Source organism: Camelus dromedarius, chromosome X (genome assembly GCF_036321535.1).
Source record: "Camelus dromedarius isolate mCamDro1 chromosome X, mCamDro1.pat, whole genome shotgun sequence".
In the NCBI taxonomy this organism is placed as follows: Eukaryota; Metazoa; Chordata; class Mammalia; order Artiodactyla; family Camelidae; genus Camelus; species Camelus dromedarius.
In genome coordinates, this window is record NC_087472.1 from 11,593,239 (window position 1) to 11,617,733 (window position 24,495).

At 39.7% G+C, this 24,495-nt stretch overlaps 1 protein-coding gene across 1 annotated transcript in view; it reads right to left on the bottom strand.

Moving 5' to 3' along the window:
• Positions 1 to 17,912, bottom strand: part of F9 (coagulation factor IX) — a 30,378-nt gene extending 12,466 nt beyond the window's left edge. The window contains exons 1-5 of the mRNA XM_010976378.3: positions 17,633 to 17,912; positions 12,262 to 12,425; positions 12,041 to 12,065; positions 7,905 to 8,018; positions 1,677 to 1,805 (exon numbers count right to left, since the gene is read on the bottom strand). Coding sequence (XP_010974680.1) covers positions 1,677 to 1,805; positions 7,905 to 8,018; positions 12,041 to 12,065; positions 12,262 to 12,425; positions 17,633 to 17,720 — 520 coding nt within the window. The 5' untranslated portion in view covers positions 17,721 to 17,912. The remainder of the gene's footprint in view (positions 1 to 1,676; positions 1,806 to 7,904; positions 8,019 to 12,040; positions 12,066 to 12,261; positions 12,426 to 17,632) is intronic.
• Between the last annotated feature and the right edge of the window lie 6,583 nt (positions 17,913 to 24,495).

Below are 24,495 nucleotides of genomic sequence, written 5' to 3' on the forward strand. Positions count from 1 at the left end.
GGATTTCTTTTATGCACTAGAATGCCTTCTAGATTCCAAGGTAGACTATAGGTATCCATTGGAGAGAGATTATTGCGATTTAATTACCTGGCTGTCAAGTTTTAACGAAATAAATTGTTAATGTGATCATTACAGCCACATCTACCTGGGAACTGGCCACCTTTGACCTTGGGTTGGTTTATTTTTTAAAGAAAAGAAATCATCTACTGATACACTGGGGACAACCAGAGTGGAAATTTGTAGTCAAGCAAAGTCACCTCACATTTCATTTTCATTTCTCACTTTCCTTCCATCCATATCCCTTATAACAGACATCTCTATAGCAACCAGCTGTGGCAAAGTATCACGGAGACAGCATGTAGTTGGGAAAACAGGAAATTAGTTCAAAATACTTATGTATAAATATAAATCATCAACAATGGCTTGAGAAGAAGACTATTACTATTGAAAGCCAGAAAAGATTATTTTAGGTTGGGCCTATTTATTCTGCTAAAGCTAAGGCTATATTCAGATATAACATTTAATAGTTGGAGGGGGTTTGTAGTTCTTTTTTTTTCTCTCTTGTAACAGAGAAGGGCTTATAAGGGTTTAGCTACACGGCTGTCTGCCTCCCTGGAAGTTAGGTTTCGGAGGTTAAAACAGATATACACACACTCCTCCCATAGTAGGCTAGTTTGAAGCAGTGCATGTGAAGCACCAGGTAGAAGGACAGGGGGCAGGCAGGCCCTTGGAGCATGAGAGACTTCATTTTAGTGCAGCATGGATACTCTTGACTTCTGGTCCTTTCTTTAATTTCCTCTGCCGGGCGCATTGCTGAGATAGGTATCGAACCCAGTTGCAGAGGAATGGTGCATGATTTAATGTACCAGTGTAATAAGATACCAGGCTTTGGAAATGCCAAAGAAATTATATCTAGTTTGCTTCAAAAAGGGCACTCATTTATTTATCAAATATAATTGACCCTGTGGAGTCTACTTTGTTTTTTTTTTTTTTTTTAACAATCCAAGTTTCTACTATCATTTTCAGAGAAGAGCAATATGAGTGTGGAGTGGAGATGCTCTGAACACACCAGTCAGCTGTCAACATGGTGGCATGGGTGACATGACTGGGAAACATTGCTTTGTCCACCTCTGTATAGACTGTGCTGATCAGCCTGACACAACTTAAAACAGCTGGTTGTCGGAACTATTCTGATGCCAAGCATGTGAACTCAGCCTGAGACCGAAGGATGGGAAATAACTTCCTCAGAGTAAACTGGCCACACCCAGACAGATGATGCTGAAAGTTGCCCATCCTTCTACTAGAAGCCTATCAGTCATTTATGTATCTTTTATGTTAGAGGATTACTACATTAATTTGACTGTTTGAGTTACAAATATGTATATAGAGATCACACAAATCAATCGCTTCATGACATAAAGGTCAGAGGAAAAAACTGGACATAGAAAAGAATTTAGGCGGAAGACAATTACAGAATTTCTATTCAAAATGATGATACAATTTCAAAAATTAATTTGTCCAAGCTACTAATCTTTTCTATGATTTGAAAAGAAAGTGGAAACAAGTGGGGATTAAAATTATTATGTAGGCTAGTTAGAATGCTAAAAGTTCAAATACAGATTTGGAGAACGTATCTGCTGAGCTTTAAAACAACAACAACTTATTTAGATTTTGACCTGCTGGTTCACAGGACTTTTGGTCTTCTGCAAGTCGGTATCCAGCAGTACAGAAACAAACCACCTTGTTATCATTGCCCTTTCTACAAAACTGCTTGCATCTGCCATTCTTACTGTTGCATGTTACATCTGAAAGAAAGCACAATCAACAGTAACAGCATCATTTAACATGCATTTCTAAAAAGAGCGTGAGACTACTGACTCATGTATAGGTCAGATGTAAGGGGACATGTATGAAGAGGAGTTTGGGAGCCTTGAGCTAAGAGTAGAAAAAAAGGTAAAATAAAATTCTTAATAAAGCATAAAAATGGTGATTTGGCCTCAAACTGAAGGTGTAGAAATGCTACTTTCACTGAATCATGGACTGCAATGAAAAAAATCTGTTTATTAAAGTATAACATATTCCAAAAAATACCTGGAACTTTAGTATGAATTTTCACAAGGTGATTTCATTTGTTTAAACATTGATCATATCAGTACATACATAGGATGTTATCAACACCTCAGAAGCTCTCCTAATGCACCCTTCCTCCTTCCCAAAGTTACTATTACCCCAACTTTTAACAAGGAATTAATTTTACCTGTTCATGAACTTTATATAAGGAGGAGCTCTCAGTATGCACTCTTCTGTGTCTTTCATTTAACATTTTGTTTGTGAGCTTCATGCATGTTTTATATAGCCGTAGTTCATCTACTTGCTGTATAGTATATTCCATTATATAAATATTACTACTTTTATTCATCCATTTTACTGTGGATAAATATTTGAGTTGAGTTTCCGTTTCTGGCTCTTATGTATAATGCTGGCATGAACACTCTTGTCAATATCTTTTGGTAACATATGGATGCATAATTACTGGATATATACTCCCGAGTGCAATGATTGGACCGTGTGTTCAGGTTTACTAGATACTGCCAAATAGTTTTCTAAGATAATTGTACAAATTTAAATTCCCACTATCAGTGTAGGTGAGTTCTAGTTATTGGGTATATGTATTGCTCTGTGATTTACCTTTTCACCCTAAATAGTATATTCTACTGAATAGAAGTTCCTATTTTTAATATAATCCAGTTTTTCTAAGCAAACTTGAAGCTGGCTGAGGTGGGTATGTATCAACACAAGAGAATGAAGTAGGGTCCTTTAAGGGACCTAAATGCCAAAGACCTTGTGTGCTGACAATCATAAGCAGACTAGTGACTCACATTTTCTTTACTCTCCTATGCAATCTCCCTTATTAACATAAAGTGCCTTTCTTTGTCCCTTGTGATGCTTTTTATTGGGATTTTATTTTATCGGATATTAAGATTGCTTCACCAGTTTGTTTGTTTGTTTGTTTGCATTTACCTGAAAAATCTTGTTACATCCCTTTATTTTAGCCTCCTGGTGTAGTTTTATTTTAGGTATCTCTTTTATCAATAGCATACAATTAGATTTTAACTCCGGACTGAAAATTGTCATTAACCCCAATTCACATTAATTGTGATTCCTGATATATTTGGCTTGTTCCTGCCATCTTATTTTGTATTTTCTAATTACTGTGCTTTCCCTTTGTTTCTCCTATGCAATCTCAGTAATAGAAAGTAGCATGATTCAGGGCTTGCTAGCTGAGACCTGCTGAGTTAAGAGAAACAGGCTCTGCCCTTGGGCCTATTTTTGTCTCTAGAGCAGCTCAGGAACACAATGGGAGACCCCTTCCCCCTTACCTACTGGCTCGACAGCAGTACAGCTTTCAATAGAAATGCTCACTTGTCAGGGCAGTTAGAACAAGGGGAGTTTGAAAATGAGTGACGATGTCAGACGCCTCTTATGCACCGCCTTAGTGCCCCGAGCCTCATCTGTGTCTGACCTCAGCACTGTGGTGATGAGCTCTGCCCGGGCTTCTGCTGGCCTCTTATGGGTGCAGCCTTGAATGGGCTTGGCTCGCATCTGCCCTGTGTGCCTCTCCCCTCTCAGCCTGGTGCTTCCTTGCTGATGCTGAGGCAGGGGAGGCCACGCGAAAGTCTCCAGCTGCCCAGCAGGTACAACCTGATGAAGGCGTTAACGCCCCACAGGCTGAACTTTGGACCACTGGGAGATGGAAGCTGAAGGACAAATTCTTTCACCTCTTCTCCCCTCGCAGGTTGACTATCCTGAGGCCAGCATATGGCTTCTTGGAAACTAGTTCCCAGAGATCAAGCAATCAGGTGCCGGTGAGGAGAGATGACTCCTCCTACACTGGTTCTCCTTTCCTCGCGGCCTCACTCCCCTGTCCCTTACTCTCGGTCCCTAGAATTGCACACCCTAATAGAGCAGCTTGCGGCACAGATTCTTTTTGTCTGGGGGTGGGGGGTGGTTCCAGGCTAACAGAGTGACTGTATGGTTTTGGAGTATATTATGGATTTTTGAGTGATGGATCTAAATTTTCTAATTGTGTTTTACATAGGTAGCATAGGCTCATGTAATGATTAGTTCATGTTCCTTACAGATACTTTAGGAAATAAGGCGCGGCGAGTCAGCTGTGGCTTGGTAGACAAAGGAACCAGCCTGAGCTTTAACCTTTGCTATCAATAACCCACCAAGTGCATGAGCCAAAAAGATGGCACTTGGTCCTGTTTATTTATTTAAGATATTAAATTACTAAGACTTTATTTTTGTTTATTTTATTTTTATGTTTATTTTTCTTATTAAGGTATTTATTAAAGATCTTTCCCGTCACTAATGGTGATTACATCCCTGGCTCTTCTCATGGTACTAGCAGTCATTTCGTTGCTAGAATGCAATACTAGAGTGTTCAGCCAAATCAAATACCACCTGTGGAAAGTGTTCAGTCAATATGTGGTAAGTTAACAGAGGTGGGTGGTAGGTGCTGACTAGTTTGGTCCAGGGCATGCGCAACAGGAATGGGTAAACTCAGGGTCGTTTTTCCAATTCTGATTTGTGTCCTTGGCTGAGTAACTAGACTTTGCCGTCATTTTCCTCATTTGTCACTGCTCTTTATGGCCCAGTGCGTTGCTGCTGCTGTTGATCTCTGGTTTGGTTTGTGCACGCAGTGGACAATATTGCTGTCCAATCTGCAGCCTTTTGACCTCAGATAAAGAACTCAGGATTCTGGAAATAGAATAATAGCACAAGGAATTCCAGCAGCGAGGTCTAGTCCAGGATCTCAGGGACAGTCACTGTGGGCCTCATTCATCAATCATTTATCACACACTCACACGTCAGGAACTATGTTGGGTACGGGTTCTTCCTGGTCCTTCTGGTCCTGAGGCTGATCTCAGTGCCTAGAATATCTGTTGAAGAACATCTCAAAGCATCTGTTCTCTGTCTGTGTTAGCACAGCACACACACCTCTTTCTAATTCCTCTCATGCCTACATGCAAAACTTACCATGTTCTGCTTTATTTTACTCTGCCTTCATCTTCCCTGATACGGTCACTGGTGTGAAAACCAAAGCTTAGATAAAGGATATTCTATTTAACAAGTTATCACAGAATATGCTGCTATTCAGCTAAACTCAAGATATTTTCTCTACTCCACAGAAATACACAGTAAATTAGACAGTAGTGTCTGTGACATGTTAGCAAAATGAAGAAAAGTGTTTATGTGATTTTTTTTTTCTTTCCCATGTTACTGTGGGGAAATGCCTCTTGAACTCCTCAAAAGGGACAGGAGTGACCAAGTTCTCATAGATTTGATTTATCTGAAAAGGACTCAGATGTAATGTGTAGCTGGGGACTTACAGTGATCTTTTTATTCCAGCCAGAGGGGCACAATAGCCAATTAATTGTTCTAATTAGAATGCATGCCCTGAATGTTTGCACCTCTCCCCCCCGGAGAGGAGCCTGATGAACAAGAGAAGAGGAAAACCACAGGCTCTTAACGGCAGTCCCCTTCCCTTCACAAGGCAGGGACTTGGGGTGCAGATACTCTAGAACCTGTGCTGTCCAGCAGCTTTGGAGATGAGTCCTTAGGTGAGTTTGAAGCAGCAGCCTAAGTGGGAGTTTGTGTACGCTGTTGCTGCTTTCCACTAGTGTCTGAGGTCAGGAGCTTTTGAGAGAATCCCCACTTTGTTTCTGAACTAACTGCGCTGAAAGGATTTTTCTAAACCTTGATCAGATGGGCTGGGGAGATCAAGAGTCCCTCGAGGGTGGGTATGGTGGAGGCTGCAGTGTAACTACAGAGCCCCGACCAAACCAAAATGTGGGGAGCCTGGGAGGTCCGAGACGGTGCCCCTTGTAGACTTCCACACTTTTGCGGTGTGGATGGAGCCTCACAGGGTCACAGATGTAGCAAAACCTGTTAGAGCAGTTTTGTGCTTTTATCTACACTCCTCAAGGCTCTTCTCCTCTTTTAAAATGTCTTTATTTTTAAACTGAAGACATTTAGGGATATTTACTACTAAACACTGGTTTTGATCATACTTTGCTACAGCGTGCCCTTCGTTCTTAGTCAAGACTAATTGAGTCATTCATCCCCTTAGCTCCAATAGCTATATTATATAAGCTGATACTCCATAAATTTCCATAGATTTCCATTATAGCAGGATCGTATTGATCTAGGTAGATCTCAATGTAACATCATAACCTTTCAGATGAAAGAAGAACTTCAGAGGTGTTGAACCAATTAACACACCCCTAGGAAATGTAACCCAGGCATCAGTTTGTCCTCACACTGGGAACCTGAGGGAATGGGAGTCCAAGCCAGGGGTACCAGTTCATCTACCTGCATCTCCTTTTTCTGTTTTTCTTTTGCCCTGCCTCCTTTTATCCTATCTTTTATTCCTTTTCATCTTTTAGATCTCAGAGGAAGAAGATCAATGGATTTCTCTTCAGCACTGAAAGGATTTCTGAACAACATTAGAGATGACTTTTTTCCTTTCTCAATAGGACAAGTACAGCTGCTGCGTTTCATTTTGTTTTCTGCCCTTTTCGTCTGCATGTCAGGTGGATTGCCATATGCCTTAATAGAGTCCTGTTAATTTTCTACTCTTTGCCCCTAGTCATGTAGCCTGTGGTGTTAAATTCTTTCCTGAGGATTGCATCTCTATTCTTTTAGAGTTTTAGAGTAGAAAGAGAATCCGTCATTAGCACTGTGCTTTTCACAATCACAATACTGGTAATCCTGCATCCAGAGGTAATAAACAGATAGATAAAGGACTTGGGGGTTTACTGCTCCAGCTGTTAAATTCTCAGGAAAAAATATTCTAGGCTATGAGAAGAAAAGATGCACAATGATCCTAGATTTTCTATGTAATTCAATGTAATCAAATTCAGGAATGAGCTCTGATTTTTGTCAAACAAATTTAACATATGAGGTAGTTTGTGTGTGTGAAGTGCCTGTCATGTGGGAGAACTGTCCTCGCCGTACTCCAATTCTATACTTAGTTGACTTCTGCTGCTTTTATTGATAGTGATGTAGTCATAAGTTCAATTTTATGGGTTAGTTTTTTTGCCTTTTGTGGATGGTGGTTAGAAGCATGGGTTTTGGTCAGACAGACTGAAGTTCAAATCCTGGCTCAACCGTTTACTGCTTCAGTGATTTTGAGCTGTTTGAGTTGTACTTTTCTCATCTGCATAGAATGGGGGTCATAATACAACTGAGTGCATATGGTTATTGAGGATTAATATTCCAGGGAACATCATTACCACTTCATACTAGCTAACAAATATGATTATTGCTCTTAATGTAGTTTCTTGAACTCATCCTGGAAACTGTGACTACAGATAAAATGAATGTTTATAATCTTTGAAAGTATGTTTTATACAATGGACTATTACTCAGCCTTAAGAAGAAGGAAATCCTGTCGTATGCAACAACATGGATGAGCCTGGAGGATATGCTAGATGAAATAAGCCAGTCACAGAAGGACAAGTACTGCACGCTTCTACTGGCAAGAGGTGTCTGAAATAGACACATAGAAGCAGAGAATACAGCTGTGCTTGCCAGGGGCTGGGGCGAGGGGAAAATGGGGAGTGGCTGTAAAGCAGGTAGGAAGTTTCAGTTGTGTGAGATGAGTAAGTTCTAGACGTCGACTGTCTAGACTGTCACCGTAGTGCCTGGAGTTAGCAATGGTGTACCGTAAGCTCCAAAACGTGTTGAGTGTAGAGCTCATGTAAAGTGTTCTTTACCGCAATAAAAATGTGTATGTTTTTAAGAGAGAATATGATAGATAAATATTGCATTTTCCAGTTTCATCTGGTGTCAAAGGGAAATTCTGAACCATGAATAATCCAAAGATAGTTACTTACCTAATTCACAGTTCTTTCCTTCATATCCAGCTTGACACCAACATTCATAGGAATTAATGTCATCCTTGCACAGGCCGCCATTTAAACATGGACTGGACTCACACTGATCTCCATCTTTGAGATAGATTAAAAAACTGAATTAGCTGATAAATTGCTGAGAATGCCTAGTCCTTCTGACACAGACTCAGGGGAGAGCCTGATTTAAGGTCAGAGCAGAACTGCGAACCCGGAAACCAGCTGCTCATGGGACACCCCTATCTTCTAAAAGCAACTCAAATACAGGTTCTTAGGCTAACACTGTCCTAGGAAATTGCCCCGAGGAAGGCATGTACATAGCTGAGACACCCGAAGGGAAAGAGGAGGCGGGGGGAAGGATGTCTGAGTGTAGAAGTGTACTCTGTCAGCATAGGGCGAGAAGAATGTTCCGTCTTTCCTTATAGAATGAGGGTGGAGTTAACTCTGAATTGAATAACATTGCTTCAACAATTACCTGTGTGTCATCTGAGGCAGAGCAAGCTGAGCTAGATCACATAGAGTAACTCCACTCAAGGACCTGGCAGCCTCAGCGTGGAGCGCATGTGCCTGCTTCCTTGTATTATCGTTGAACTCGTAAGTATGGTATGCAGTAGTGGTTCAGAACAATAGAAAAGATGCTTTACTGCTTAAGGATATTCTGCTGTCTGAGTTAGGTCCCAGATGGTCTAGACAAAGTCAGAAACAACTTTCAAGGCGAAGAATTAGAAAAGATTCTGAAAAATGTGCTTTATTTATAGGTTGGTTATGTTTCCTTCCTACCTTTCCTGAAGTTTCTACATTTACAGAGTTCTTGAGAGTCTTTGAAGATGCTGGTGGTAAGAAAACAAGAGGAAGGAATAGATAAGAGGAGAAGGGTCAGGATGAGAAGGGAACCTTTCAGTCTGGTTTCTTAGAGCTCTGCCTCCACCTGGACTTGTAAGGAAGCTTCAGAAGAAAGGGATGGACAGAACCAGAAGGGAGGCTGGCACACACACAGCTGAGAGAGAGAGCCCTGAAGAAAACTGGGAGCTAGATCAGCAAGACTTCATATATGAGTAACAGAAGAGTAAGCGATAAAGATGACCTAAGAATAAAACAGCGAGAGAAAGGGGGCAATTACAGAGAACTTTCTAATTATTGGTCATATTTGAGAGCAAAGCTCCCTGACATCTAGTGTGTGGACCCCCACCTGCTCAAGGGACAGCAGTAGGGTGTCCGTCACCCTCACGGTCAGGAGCATGTATACAGGTCCTGTTGACTAAGGGCTAATATTGCTTTCTCAGAAATAGTCCCTCTCTGGAGAATTTGCTTGTTGTAAAAATTAGACCTTGTCCCCTCTGCCCCTTGATCCAGTGTGCTTTTTCACAGATACTTCAGTTTGTTCCAATTCTATGAAAACAAAATACGTTATCTCTGGTTTATTATTATTGATGTTCAGAACCAGTCTAAAAAACGAGCTACACTTGCACTTTATATTATAGACCAACAGATCTGAATTATTTAGGATGTTTCACTGAAAGGGTCTGGGCTTGCAGCCAGCTACACAGCAACTCATTTGCTGAGACATATCTTTAAAATGAGTGTCATTTTATCCTGCTTTTAGTCCTCCTTTGGGTGCTTGTCTGTGTGTACTTTGGGCTGAGGCAAAGCCACAGACAGTAGGGGTCAAAGACAACAAGAGATGAGACCTCGCCAAGTGAGAGGTTCCTGCTTAAGGCTACTCGGTGGTTGTTTAATGAATAACAGCATTTGGATTTGAAGGCCAGGGCTTGGGTAATACGGAAAGCAAGGGGTTGGGCACTAGAGAACTTGGCTTCTCTTCTGGGCTCCATGACTCCCTAGCTGGGTGACCTTTGGCAAGTCGCTTAACCTCCCTAAACCTCAGTTTCTTCTTCTGTAAAATGAGGTTAATAATGCTTTGCTCACAGGGTTGGTGTGACGATTAAACGTGACAGGTGCTCTGTAAACTGTAAAGTGCTGGTCAGATGCTGGTTACTGTGGTTGGGTGATGTTTCTTCTTTAATCAGGCTCTTTACATGGTTAGTTGATGGTAGAGAACAGGGCAGGAGTGAGGGGCCTGTGTCCCTACTGTGTGAGAAAGCTCCTACACAGAGAAATAGCATTGGCTGTTTTGGGGTGGTTAGGAATCTCAGCTGCAAAGTGAAAAGAAGCATGCAGTTGTTTTCTTTTTCTTTTTTGTTCTTGTTTTTGTTTAATTTTTAGAAGACAAAGCAGTCATGACAGTGTGAAAAAAAAATTAGTGAATAGAAACCTGAGTTAAATAGGGTCAAGAGACCAGAAGAGAGAGCTCTCATGCCCTATGACAGTAACAGAGTCCAACAGGAAAAAGACTCCTTTCCTAGCAAGGACTCAGCCAATGAAGAGCCATGGACTCTTGGTTTCATATAGCCCTCTTTTCCCCTCTATAAAAGAGTTCTCCCTCCCTTGCCATGCAGGGACTTGCATGTGGCTCCTCATGGTTGCAGACCCTGATTGTGATTCTCTGCTGATCCTGAGTAAACCCATCTTTGCTGGAGTCTGTTTCAGTTCAACAACAGAATCATGCCCTTGATGTTTCCCAGGTATCTTTACCCAAGTAAACATCTTATCTTTACCAGTAAACAGTGCAGCCTGTGACCTAGATGGCAGGGACCCAACTTCAAAATATGGTGTTTAAGAGGTGCTAATGAACCCCTGCTCAGGGGTGGGAAGCCAAGTCAGGGGAGGCCGTGGGCAATGAAGGGATCAGGAGAGTTTAAATACAGCTAGGAATATTTTGGGGAGGTGGAAGTAGAAATTGATTTGCTTTAAAAAAAATATATCGCAAGATTCAAAGTTTTATTTAGAGTGGAAATAGAGAATAAAAAGACTTGTTTGGACTAACTGTAGAGGAATACCTCAGTAGAGAGTTGGCATGGTATCGTTCATTACTAAGAACAAGGGAAACCAGATGAAGCAAATGTAATGGGGCGGACCTCTTATTTCCTCGTTATTTAAAAACAAGTGGAGAAATGAGTTACAAGAGTATGAACAAGTTCATTAGTGTCTACAGAATAGAATCTGGAAAATAGAATTGATGGAATTCAGTGAATTTGCCATCCAGGTTAGTTTCTGTCCATGCAGATGGTCTTTGGTAAGTCAACCTGGGAAACTTACACTGCCTCAACATCCTGCTGCTGGATTTTAAATTAGCTTTAAGATTTAGTTGTCATTAAAGTTTTGACTTTTCCTCCTTTTGGTCAAGTCATTCAGCAAATATTTACTCAGTGCTTCTGTACCAGATATTATTCGAGGTACTAAGAATACATCAATAAACAAAACAATGGAAGACCCCTGCCAGGATGAAGCTTGCATTCTAGTGAGGTGGGAAAAATTAATAGTATAAGTAAGAACATTATATGATACCTCAGATGGTGGAAAGTGCTATGAAAAGATAATTGAACAGGATACGATATCTAAAGTGATGGGGTTACAAGGGGGCGGGTTGAAGTATTAATAGATGATCAAGGTAGGCTTCATCGAGATGGTGACATTTGAGTGAAGACCCGAAGTGGGTGAGGGAGTGAGCCTAAAGGAACCTGGCAGAAGAACATTCAACATTAAAGGAACAGTCAGACCTAAGACTCTAAAGTAGAAGCATTCCTAGAGGTACAAGGAGCGGCCGCGAGGCCAGGATGCCTGGGGCCCAGTGTGTGAGGGGCAGTCTGAGGGGCAGTGGGCAGGGTGGGGCCACCTAGGAGGGCCTTGGAGGCCACCAGGAGGAGGAGGGCTTTTACACAGTGAGCATTTAAGTCAGTCAGCATTCTCTGATTCTTTACTGAGGATTGCAAGCTCTCATTCAGTCCCAGATGAAATTCTCTTTGGTTTCTTCCTTCCAGATTCCTGGGGTGGAATGATGTTCTTTTTGAAGCCCTAGGGAGGAGTAAGCTTACCTGCCAGCAGATACCTCCCAGGCAGGCATAAACCTGGAGTATATCACCGTTCCATTTGGGGTAAAAGAGTTGGACTTACTTCCCTGAGCCATTTTGACAGAGTTTAATATATTATCTGTTTACACAGAGAAAAAATACATAATTCTCAATGTTTCATATACCAGCTAGAAGATAAAATGAATTGCTTACCAACATACTGCTTCCAAAATTCAGTCTATAAGGAAAAAGAGGCCAAGTTAATTGTAGCATTTAAAATGTTTTGGATTTGATTCCTTTTCTATTATAACATTTATAGTACACATATATGTATAGATATTTTAAAATTACGAAGTGAAGTATGTCTCCCCCCCACCTTTTAGGTTTTCTATTCTTTGCTCCGCATCTGAAGGATGTTATATGGAAATACTCACAGTTTTCTCGGTGTTTTCAAAAACTTCTCGTGCTTCTTCAAAACTACACTTTTCTTCTATACATTCTCTCTCAAGATTCCCTTGAACAAACTCTTCCAATTTACCTGAATTATACCTCTTTGGCCGATTCAGAATTTTGGTGGCATTTTCATGATCAAGAAAAACTGAAATTTAAAAGAACTATTCTTTAGCTTTAGTAAAAAAAAAGAAAACTTCATGAAAATTAAATACATCTCTTAAGGAAGGCTTTGTTTTTAATCCAAGTAATCCCATAGCCAATTTATCTTTGGGGCATAGAGCCAAAATCTATGATGTTCTCATAGTACTGTATACACATGGAGATTTAGGAATTAAAATTCAATTTTACTTTTAGTCAAGAGAGCTTCGGTAATAAAAGGTCAGATTTTCAATCATATTTAAATTTGCTTTGGATGAAAAAGAAAGTTCTCAAACAAGCAGTTAACTTCACACTTTGTCATCATTTGAAAATAGCTAATTGCAGATCCTTGCAAGGTGATCCATCACCCTTGCCGGGCTGTGTTGCCAGGATGCAGTTGCCCAAATGACTTTGCAACACATTTTCTCTTGGAAGAACTGGCCTAACGGTGGACCAGCTGCAAAGGCAACCCCAGTATCTCTCACTAGATAATTAAAGAAAAACCACTGCATTAGTGTTTTTTTAATCTTCAGACTCACAACACCTTCAGTTGGCGTGTGTTATAGGAATTCCAGCGACATAAGTTTTTCTCTGGGATCAGGATGTGGTTTATTTTAGCTATGACTGCTTGGTGTGTAGGAACACTCTTGAACTCTGGAGGACTGAGGTCTCTGACCTAATTCTTTCCCTCCCTTCCTCTCCCCCGACTCGCAAATCTCAGTTGCTTCTGTCTTTCTGTTTTGCTCTCTCTGTCTCTGTATGTGCCTCTCTAGATAGAAATAATACAGTATCTGTATCTGTAATAAATAATAAGAACTCTGGAAGTTGCCTGGAGTTCTTAACTTTTTTCAGGAGACTGTCTGATACCATCTAAAAAGGACCAGGTATTTATAAGGTGAACTTTCCAGGGCATTTGGGATTGTTTTCTCATTAGCTCAAAAAAAAAAAAAAAAAAAAAAAAGAAGAAAAGAAGCTATATTCCCTTATTTCCATTGCAGCCTCTAGTCTCTTGACAACCTCTCACTTTTGCTATTCTTGGGCTTCACATTTTTCCTGAATTTAGCTTAGACTTTTTCTCTTCAACTCTTCCCTTGCCAACTTTCTCGACTTCTGTCACCCCTTCTTCGGTGCTGTGGTACCCTGCACCCCTAGGTCAGTGCAGCTGGCTGCCTCTTCCTTCCCTCCCAAGGTGGCCAGCACATGTCCATGCCTCCCAGCCTCCATCAGGCCCTCCTTTCTGCTCAGCAATTTATTTGCTTGGCCCTACAAAATCATCTATGTCTATATCCATTTATAGTGTGGTCTGGTGGAAAAATAGAGGTTTGGAGTCAGATCAGACACACCTGGGTTTGAATCGCATGTCTACCACCTGTTGGCCATGAGACCTTAAGCAAGTCACATAATCTTTGAAGCTTAATGCTGACGAATGTAAATGGATATGATCGGTATAATCAGTAGTATAATCAGACTGCGTACCTCCCAGTGTTGCTGACGGGATCAGGGAGCTAGTATGTGGAGGCTGGTGTATGTTAGTTATCTCGCTTCATTTTCACTCCTCTGTCTGGCCTGCCTTCCTCATTTTCTCAATTCTCTTTATATTTATTTATTTATCCTTCAGAACTGATTTTATTTATTAAATTCTTATTTTTTAATTAAAGTATAGTCACTTTATAAAGTGCCAATTTCTGGTGTACAGCATAATGTTTTAGTCATACATATACATACATATATTCATTTTCATATTATTTTTCATTATAGGTTACTACGAGATATTGACTATAGTTCCCTGTTCTATACAGTAGAAACTTGTATATCTATTCTGTACATAGTAGTTAGTATCTGCCAATCCCGAACTCCCAATTTATCCTCCCAACACCCCGGTAACCTAAGTTTGTTTTCTGTGTCTGTGAGTCTGTTTCCTTTATTTAATGAACTTTCCAGTAGCTCTTTCTCCTTTCCTCCCATCCGTATAATGAAATGTCTATTCTCAGGATCAGCAATGACCTCCTAAAGGATGATGTTGAGCTTGTGCATTTTCTGCCTGCTCCGAAACATTTGTAATTATTAATCTCTTCCTTTGCAGGGCACTCTTTCTGTGAAATCAGTCTCTTCTGGTTCTCCTCTCTGCTCTAACTCTTGTTATTCATCCACCACTTGAATCAATTAATTCCCCTTCATCCGCCTGCCCCTTATATGTTCCAAGTTCTCCCAGCCTCCAGCCTCCGCTTTGGCCTTGTCCCTTTTCACTCTGTACATCTTTGCCAGGGCTGGGACTTGGGTGAGGTAAACAAGGCACCAAGGGCACAGAATCTAAGGAGGCACTATTTCTGTGCAAGTACATTGATGCCCTATGTGCATTGCTTGCCTTGCCCTAGTCCAGCGCTGACTCTTTCAACACAATTTTCTGAGCACTCACTACTGCCAGGCACGGTACTAGGTACCACCAGATCCATGCTCACTCTCTGGATCATCAGACACACATGGTTGTGACTACTGTTAATACAACAGTGAGTTCTGAATACCCATCTCTAGTCGGATATATCTTCTCGATTCCAGGTTATTTTTTCAGCTCCGTATCTGTACATCATAATGTGACTGATAAGAGCTGATGTTTGTTTAATGCTTTGGATGTACTGGACAATGTGCTCAGTGCTTAGCATCCATTATTTCTTTCCCTCCTCACAGCAATCCCATGAGTTAGGTGCTGTTGTCTCATTTTTGTAAATCAGAAAAATGGAGGTTCAGAGAGGTTGAATGATTTGCCCCAGGAAACATAATACAGTGTCAGGGTCAGAATTTAGACACTGGCAGTCAGACTGCACAGTCCATGCTTTGAGGTGTTGTGCTGTATCCTAAATGCCCAAGTTAGATGCTCTGCACTTCCTCTAAACCCGTTCCCCTTCCATACCCAGATGCTTAAGTCATATCATTTCTAGTTCCTTAATGTCACTTGAATTCCTTTCTCTCTCTGTCCAGCTAATGTCCAGGTTCAGGCCCTCGTGCCTTCCCTGAACGTTGGCGGTGGCTTCAGGACTGGTCTCCCCTAGTCTGGCCACCCCTTCCTCACACAATTCGGTAGAATGTTGCCAGACTGACTGAGCATCCTAAGTCAGCCATTAGTGGTGTTCATATTGACACTTCCGATGACTCCACACTGCATTCTCTTGTCCAAGCTCCTTAGTTTAGGGCCTTCATTATGCGATGACCTGACCTCACGTCACCTGTCATATTCAATATTGAAAACATAACTGAGTTCCTGAAAGACCTCACGTTCTTTGTGGATCTGGATCTCTACTCGTGAGTGATCCTCTTGGCATAGGATGCCCTAGATCAAACATTTAAGGAGAGTGAGTCTACATATTTTTTAAGACCCAGCTCAAAATAGTGTCTCTGTCAGTGTTTCCCCAGTTAAGATATGCCTTTCTCTGTGCTACTTTAGCATCTGGTACACATTTTATCACATTGTATTGAAATCTCTCACCTGACTTCATGGTGATTTAGGTCAAAGAGGGAGTCTGGTTTATTCCCATGCCCCGGCACCTTGCCACAGTACCTGGGACCATAGAAGTTACCCAGTAAAGTTGTGTACAGCATATGGACCAAAGCTGTGACAGCTGTGTCACAGATTCGGTCCATACACTGTACAAAATGGGATTGGTTTCACAGAACAATTTTGATTTCAAAATTCCAAATTGATGCAATAATACCCAAAGGCAGCAGCCGTGAAAATGCAGCCTCTCAGTAAATCATTCGTAGAGACTGCGTTTAGAAGCCAGTGACAGGTCAGCAGCAGAAGAGAGTGCTGCAGCAGCCCTGTCCCTCCTTAGGGACATCCCCCCATGCTCTGCTCAAGGACCTGTTACAGTGACTCCGGAATCGCACTGCCTTTCTCCTCAGGATTGTCTGAGGGCCATATATTTAACCTCCCTTCAGGCTTATCTCTTCTAGTCATTATTTCCCAAGCTCTGAAATCATAGTCCCTCTTTTTTTCTCCGAATCTATCCTTTTTCCAACATCTGAGGTCTTCAAGAGGGCAGCATCCTTCTTAAAACCGCCATCATCTTGCCACTTATCTGGAAGGAAGGGTTTGGATCCTTTGTCCTAGATCTCACACTGATGTGGTATGTGTAAAGATTTAGCTTTATGTCCTCCTTGGTGAGTTTTCTAGCTAAATTTCTTTATTCCTGGACTCTACCCACTTTGCTGGTTTGATTTAACCTTTGCATTCTACTATCATTATTTCTGCATTTTTGTGTGACATCATGTCTGGAGTGGGAACCACAGGGCCAGTCTGCTTTCTGCGGACGCTTAGGGTTGGCACCCCTGATCCTGGCACTGTCAGCTACTAGATTCTGTTATAGAAGGTTGACAAGTAAGTGTGATAAATGCTTCCTGTGAGAACATGCTGTTTTGTCTAAGTAGGATAATTTCTTCCCTGTGGGCCTTCTTTGGGGGCTGCATAAAGTCACTGAAATTGTGAAAAAACCAAGTGATATAAATCACATTAACGAAATTCCTACTCTTTTTGCCAATTCCTGGACTTGCTTTGCTGAATTTCCTCTTGTATTAACACTGAGATGCTTAGAATCAGAGACAAATTAGTTTCTTCCTAACTCAGAAAACTTTAGTGATAAATAACAGTTTATTATTTTTTTTAACTACAACTTTAACTACTACTCTGTTTTAACTACAACTTTTGATTGAAGGTATATAATTTTATACATTTTTCAAATTTGAGACATGCCCTATTAAATAGTTCTAAAAATTTGAATCACATAATGTCTTAAGAATCAAAATTCTGTGTAAATAAAACCTTTTTTATGCTTTAATGTTACCCATTTTGATTTCAAAGTAAAGAAACACAAAATGACAGTTAATTTTCTCCGTATTTTGCTGTTTACTTGTTAAAACATTTTCCCCCTTTTAATTTTTTTAACCAAGGATACGACTGTTTTCTAAGGAATTACATTGTCAAATCATAAGCCCAAAAGTGTCCATTTAAAAATGTATTATAAACATTGTAAATCTATTTAGTTTTAAAAATGAAGAAGACATTGCTGCCAGAGAACCAGTACTTACCAACCCACAAGCTGACTACTAGAATCTTGAACATTGCTGTCAAATCCCGTAATCATTTAGTGAAGAAGACAGCCCCAGACATTTCTATATCTAAAAGATAAGCACACTCAGTGTATCTTTAAAAAGGAAACAAACCTGTACATTCAGCACTGAGTAGATATCCTAAAAGGCAGATGGTGACGAGGCCCGGTGATTCTGCCATGATCGTGTTCAGGCACTGCATAACCTTTGCTAGCAGATTGTGCAAGTAACAACGTTGACCGGTTGTTCCAAAGTACAAGCTGAGCTGTATTTACTTCTGGGAAACAGTGTCTATCTCCCTCAGTGGGTCCTTGGGCTATTTCCAATGGCCTCTTGGGTTAAATGAAGGGAAGAGGCGGTGGCCATCATTAAACTTCACCTCTGATTCCATGGGCTGCTGCCACTGTGGCTGATTTGAGGCTGAAGCAGGAAGTGACACGTCATTAGACTAGGGGGAGGTATAATGGCTACAGTTGCTGTGGCAGCAACATTCATCATGGGACCCATGTTATTCTTATCAGGGAGCACTGTCATACAGTTTAAAGGTAAGGGGATGGAAAGAATGAAGTCATTTTGTCACCCACCTTAAAATATCCCCCTTGCTTATATCCCTTAAGTCACCTGTTTGGTCCTTTATATTCCTCCTCATAAGGAGGAGCTGATAAACTTGACTGTGCCCTGTATCCGTATGGTGAAATGTATGGACCCTGTCTCAGAATGAGATCCATCTAGGTCGCTGCATGTTTCAGTAGCTGCTTTTTGTTGCTGAGCAGTATTTCATGGTGTGGATATGCCACTGTTTAACTATTCACCTACTGAGGGAAATTTTGATTGTTTCCGGTTTTTTGCTATTGCAATAATGTACTTTCAGCATTCACATATAGGTTTCTATGTGGACATAACTTTTTAATTTCTCTGGGATAAATGTGCAGAAAGACAGTTTCGGGTTATACGGGAGTTGAATGTTTGGTTTTTAAATAAACTGCCAAACTCTCTTCCAAGATGGCTGTGCCACTTTACATTCTGACCAGCAGTGGGTGAGTGATCCAGTTTCTCTGCATCCTTGCAAGCATTTGGTATTACCGCTTTTTAAATTTTAGGCGTTCTGATAGGTATGTAGTGATAACTTACTGTGTTTTAATTCATATTTCTCTCTTTATCCTCTTCAGTGAAATGTCTGCTCGTATCTTTGCCTGTTTTCCAGGTAGACTGTTGGATTTTTAATTGTTGGATTTTTAGTGTTCTTTAAAAGTTGTAGTTATGAGTCCTCTGTCACATACGTGATTTGCAAATATTGTCTTCAAGACCTTAGCTTGTCTTTTCATCCTCTTAACTGGGTCTTTCACTGAGCTAAAGTTTTTAATTCTGATGTAGCCCCATTTATCATTTTTTGATGGATCACACTTTTAGTGTCATATTTAGAGCTCTTCCACTAACACTAATTATGAAGCTTTTTCCCATTAAAAAATATTTTATATGTTTAAGTTCTGGAGTCATGTCTGTGCTCCATTTTAAGTTAAGTTTTATGTAGGGTATGAGGTTTAGGTTGAGCTTTATTTTTTTGGCCTGTAGGTACTTGATTCCTCCAGCGCCCTTTGTTAAAATGACCATCCTGTTGAATTGCTTGTGCAAGTTTTTCACAAATCAGTTGAGTGTATTGGTTTGGGTATATTTCTGAGTTCTCTATTCTGTTCCATTGCTTATGTGTTTATCACCTCTGCCAATGCCACGTTGTCTTGATTACTGTAGCTATATAGTAAGCCTTTATATAATATAGAGTGTTTTCTCTCACTTTAATATTCCATGACAAGATTGCTTTAATTATTCTAGGGCCCATAACTTTCTGTATAAATTTTATATTTTTAAATTGAAGTATAGTTGATTTACAATATTATGTCAGTTTTAGGTGTACAGCATAGTGATTCAGTATTTTTACAGATTATATGCCATTAAAATTTATTACAAGATAATGGCTATAATTCCCTGTACTATGTGATGTTGGCTGTGGGTTTGTTGTAAATGGGCTTTATTATGTTGAGATACATTCCCTCCACACCAACTTTGATGAAAGTTTTTTTCATCGTGAATGGATATTGAATTTTGTGAAATGCATTTTCTATGTCTATTGAGATGATCCTGTGATTTTTATCCTGCCTTTTGTTACTGTGGTGTATCACGTTGATTGATTCGCAAACATTGAACCATCCTTGTGACCCTGGAATAAATCCAACTTGATCATGATATACAATCCTTTCTATATATTGTTAGACTCAGTTTGCTAATATTTTGTTGAGGATTTTTGCATCTATATTCATCAAAGATATTGACCTGTAATTTAATTTTTTTGTAGTGTCTTTGTCAGGTTTTGGTATCAGGGTAATGGTGGCTTCATAGAATGAATTTGGGAGTGTTCCACGGTCTTCAGTTTTTTGAAAGAGTTTGAAAAGGATAAGTATTAGTTCCTCTGTGTATGTTTAGTACAATTCCTCTGTGAAGTTGTCTGATCCTGGACTTTTTTTTGCTGGGAGTTTATTTTTTTTTTATTATAAATTAAATTTCGCTACTAGTGATTGGTCTGTTCAGATTGTCTATTTCTTCTTGATTCAGTCTTGGCAGATTGAATGTTTCTAGAAACTTATGCATTTCTTCTAGATTATCCAGTTTGTTGGCATAAAACTGATTATAGTTTCTCTTACGATTTTTTGTATCTCTGGTATTGGTTGTTAATTCTCCTCTTTCATTTCTTATTTTGTTTGTTTGGTGAGCCTGGCTAAAGGTTTATCTTTTCAAAAAAACCAGCTCTTGATTTTATTAATCTTTTCTATTTTTTTTTGTCTCTATTTTACTTACTTCCTCTCTGATCTTTATTATTTCCTTCCTTATGCTGACTTTGGGCTTTTTGTTCTTTTTCTAATTCCTTTATGTGGTAGGTTAAGTTGTTTATTTGAGATTTTTGTTTCTTGACTAAGGCCTATATAGCTGTAAACTTCCCTCTTAGAACTGCTTTTGCTGCATCCTGTAGATTTTGGAGTGTTGTTTCCATTTTCATTTATCTTAATTTATTTCCTGATTTCCTCTTTGATTTCTTCATTGACATCCACTAGTTTTTTAGTTGCATGTTTTAGTCTCCACATGTTGGTGCTTTTCCCATTTTTCTTTCTGTGATTGATTTCTAGTTTCATACTGTTGTGGCTGGAAAAAATGCTTGTCATAATTTCTCTCCTCTTGAACTTGAGACTTGTATTGTGGCCGAGTATATGATCTGTCCTGGAGAAGGTTCCATGTGAACTTGAAAAGAATGCGTATTCTGCTGTTTTTTGGATGGAATGTCCCATAGTTATCCGTTAAATCCAACTGGTCTGTGTCATCTAAGACCACTGTTGCCTTACTGATTTTTTGTCTGGATGATTTGTCTGTTGATATCAGTGGGGTGTTTAAGTACCTTACCATTGTTGTGTTATTGTCAATTTCTCCCTTTATGTCTGTTAGTATTTGCTTTATGTATTTAGGTGATCCTGTATTCAATGCATATATGTTAATGAGTGTAATATCCTTTCTTGCATTGATCCCATTATCATCATATAATGCCTTTCTTTGTCTTTTGTTACTGACTTTTTATTTTTTTAATTGAAGTCTAGTCAGTTTACAATGATGTGTCAATTTCTGGTGTACAGCATAATGTTTCAGTCATACATGTACGTACATATATTTGTTTTCATATTCTTTTTCAGTATAAGTTACTGCAAGATATTGAATATGGTTCCCTGTGCTATACAGTGTACACTTGTTGTTTATCTGTGTTAAAATATAGTAGTTAGTATCTGCAAATCTTGAGCTCCCAATTTATCCCTTCCTACCCCCTTTCCCTCCTGATAACCACAGCTTGTTTTCTGTAAGACTTTGTTTTAAAATATGTTTTGTCTGATACGAGTATTGCTACTCTTGCTTTGTTACTTCCATTTGCATGAAATATCTGTGTGTGCCTTTAGCTGTGGAGTGAGTTTCTTCTAGGTGACGTGTAGGAGGCTGTTGCTTTTTAATCCAGTCAGCCACCCTTTGTCTTTTGATTAGAGCATTTTAGTCTATAGACATTTAAAGTAATTATTGATAGATATGTACTTACTGCTATTTTATTACTTGTTTTCCAGTTGTTTTTGTATTTCTTCTCTATTTAATTCTTCTTTTTGTTTCTTCCCTTGTGCTTTGATGATTTTCTTTAGTAGTATGCTTGTGTTTCTTTCTTTTTAGTTTTTGTATATCTACTGTAGGTTTTTAATTTGTGATTACCATGGGGTTCATATATGTTGACCTATAACTATACTTGTTTTAAACTGGTAGTCATTTAGGTTCAAACACATTTTGAAAGATCTACATTTTTTACTCCCCTCCCCCATATTTTGTGTTTTTGATGTCATATATTACATCTTCATGTTTATCCCTTAACTGTTTATTGTAGTTATAACTGCTGTTAGTTTTTTGTCTTTTAATCTTCATACTGTCTTTAAGTGGTTGGTCCTCAGTCCTTACTATATATTTGCCTTTCCTAGTAGGATTTTCCCTTTTATATAGATTCTTGTTTCTTTTACACTTAGAGAAGATCCTTTAACATTTCTTTTAGTATAGGTTTAATATTTTAAAATTAATTATTTTAATTGAAGTATAGTCAATTTACAGTGTTGTGTCAATTTCTGGTGTACAGCATAATGCTTCAGCCATACGTATACATACATATATTTGTTTTCATATTGTTTCACTATATGTTACTACAAGATATTGAATATAGTTCCCTGTGCTATACAGTATAAACTTGTTGATTATCTATTTTATATATAGTAGTTAGTATCTCCCAAATTATCCCTTCCCACCCCTTTCCCGCTGGTAACCATAAGTTTGTTTTCTATGTCTGTGAGTCTGTTTCTGTTTTGTAGATAAGTTTGTCTTTTTTTAGATTCCACATATAAGTGATATCATGGTATTTTTCTTTCTCTTTCTGGCTTACTTCACTTAGAATGATGATCTCCAGGTCCATCCATGTTGCTGCAAATGGCATTTTTTTGGGCATTATTTTATTTTTATGGCTGGTAGTATTCCATTGTATAAATATACCACAATTACTTTATCCAGTCATCTGTCGATGGACATTTAGGTTGTTTCCATGTCTTGACTATTGTAAATAGTGCTGCTATGAACATTGTGGTGCATGTATCTTTTAGAATTAGAGTTCCCTCTGGACGTATTCCCAGGAGTGGGAGTGCTGGATCTTATGATAAGTCTACTTTTAGTTTTTTGAGGAATCTCCATAATGGCTGCACCTTCTGTCTCAGTTGGTATCCCCCACAACACTTTCCTGCATTTCTTCAAGGGAAGCAGCCACAAGAAACGATGGAGGAATGTCTTAGAAATCATTGCACTGATTTTTAGAGATGAGTTTATGTCACAGGGCAAAACAGTAGGTCACAGAATTGTTCCAACCCTGTATATCAAGCTCTGCGGGGGAACCATATTATTTTCCTCTATTTAGTAAACTGCTGAGGATCTCTCTGCCCAAAGATAGCTCCTGATTGTCAGCCTCTGCCTTCTCGAGCCTCCAGCTTACAGGCTCAGCTGTAATCAGTCACGAGGCAGAAAGGATATCAAGAGGTCCCAGCCCTACCATGAGGTAAGGTCTGGACCTACGTTTATTACCAGGCTTGTATCCATGCTGCCTGAGGTGAACCCACTGAACCAGGCCATATGACTGGGATGTTGCCTTGTTTTCATTCACCTAGCCCACCAGTTCTCTCCTCTAAACTGTCTTCTACTAGTCTATAGTCTCCTTTACCCAGTGTTTCCCTGAAGCCTGGCCCTGGCTCTTATAATCTCAGCTGCTCACAGTTTCCGATTCTGAGGTGCTGATGTGTGCTGCCGGCTAGTTGCCTTGGCCTGTGGAAGCTGGCTGCACTTGAGAATCATGGTTCCCCGTGAGCCTTTGGCCTAAGTGTAGTGGACTGTCTACCACACTGTTCAGAGACCAGACCTTTGACTGTTCACAGCTTTCTTCTCCACTCGACTAGCTCACTATAGAGGTCCTGTGTGGCTTCTGTCTGAACTTGCACTGCTTATAGACCATGGTGTATAGATGGGTCCGTAACCATCTCTGTGATGTGATGGAGGTGTTGTGGTATCATGGAGAGAACAGGAAAAGATTGATTTTTCTAATCACAGCTGGCAACTGTCCTTTTCTTCACACCTTTTGTGTGAGTTGGAACAGCTTCTCTTTCACATGCCATCAAGTAATCAGTCTCAAAACTTTGGATGTATTAGTGAACTCAAGGCAGACTGTTGGGACAGAAGACATGGGTTCAAGTTGCAGATCTCTTACTAACTGTGGGACCTTGGGTAAGATGCATCACCCTACTGGGTTCTAGTTTCCTTATCTATAAAAATGGGGATGATAATCATTGTATGTATCTCATGATAGTGGTGAGAAGATTAAATGGAAGAATGGATGTGGAAATGTTTCGTGGACTGCTCTTTATCCTATAGAGGAGAACTGTGAGTTATGAAATTTTATGTTCTGTTGCTCACATGTGAAGAAATGCATCAGAGTATCAGGACATCTAGTGGCCAAAAAATCTGACCAACTGATCAATGCTTGTAAGAAGAATAGTGGCGTTTCCTGTTAGCTTAAGGTATGGCTCTGTGACTTAGCACATAGAAAATCAAACATTACAGATTTGATTCCAGCCAAATCGATCCATGAGGAGGCAGCGTGTAATAGTGAAAAGAGCATGGGCTTTAGATAGACAACCTGGGTTCAGATCTCAGCTTAGCCTTAGAACGAGAAAGACAAATATCGAATGATATCACTTATATGTGGAATCTAAAATATGATACAAATGAACTTACTTACAAAACAGAAACAGACTCACAGACATAGAAAACAAACTTCTGGTTACAAAGCAGGGTGAAGAGGGGTGGAGGGATAAATTAGAAGT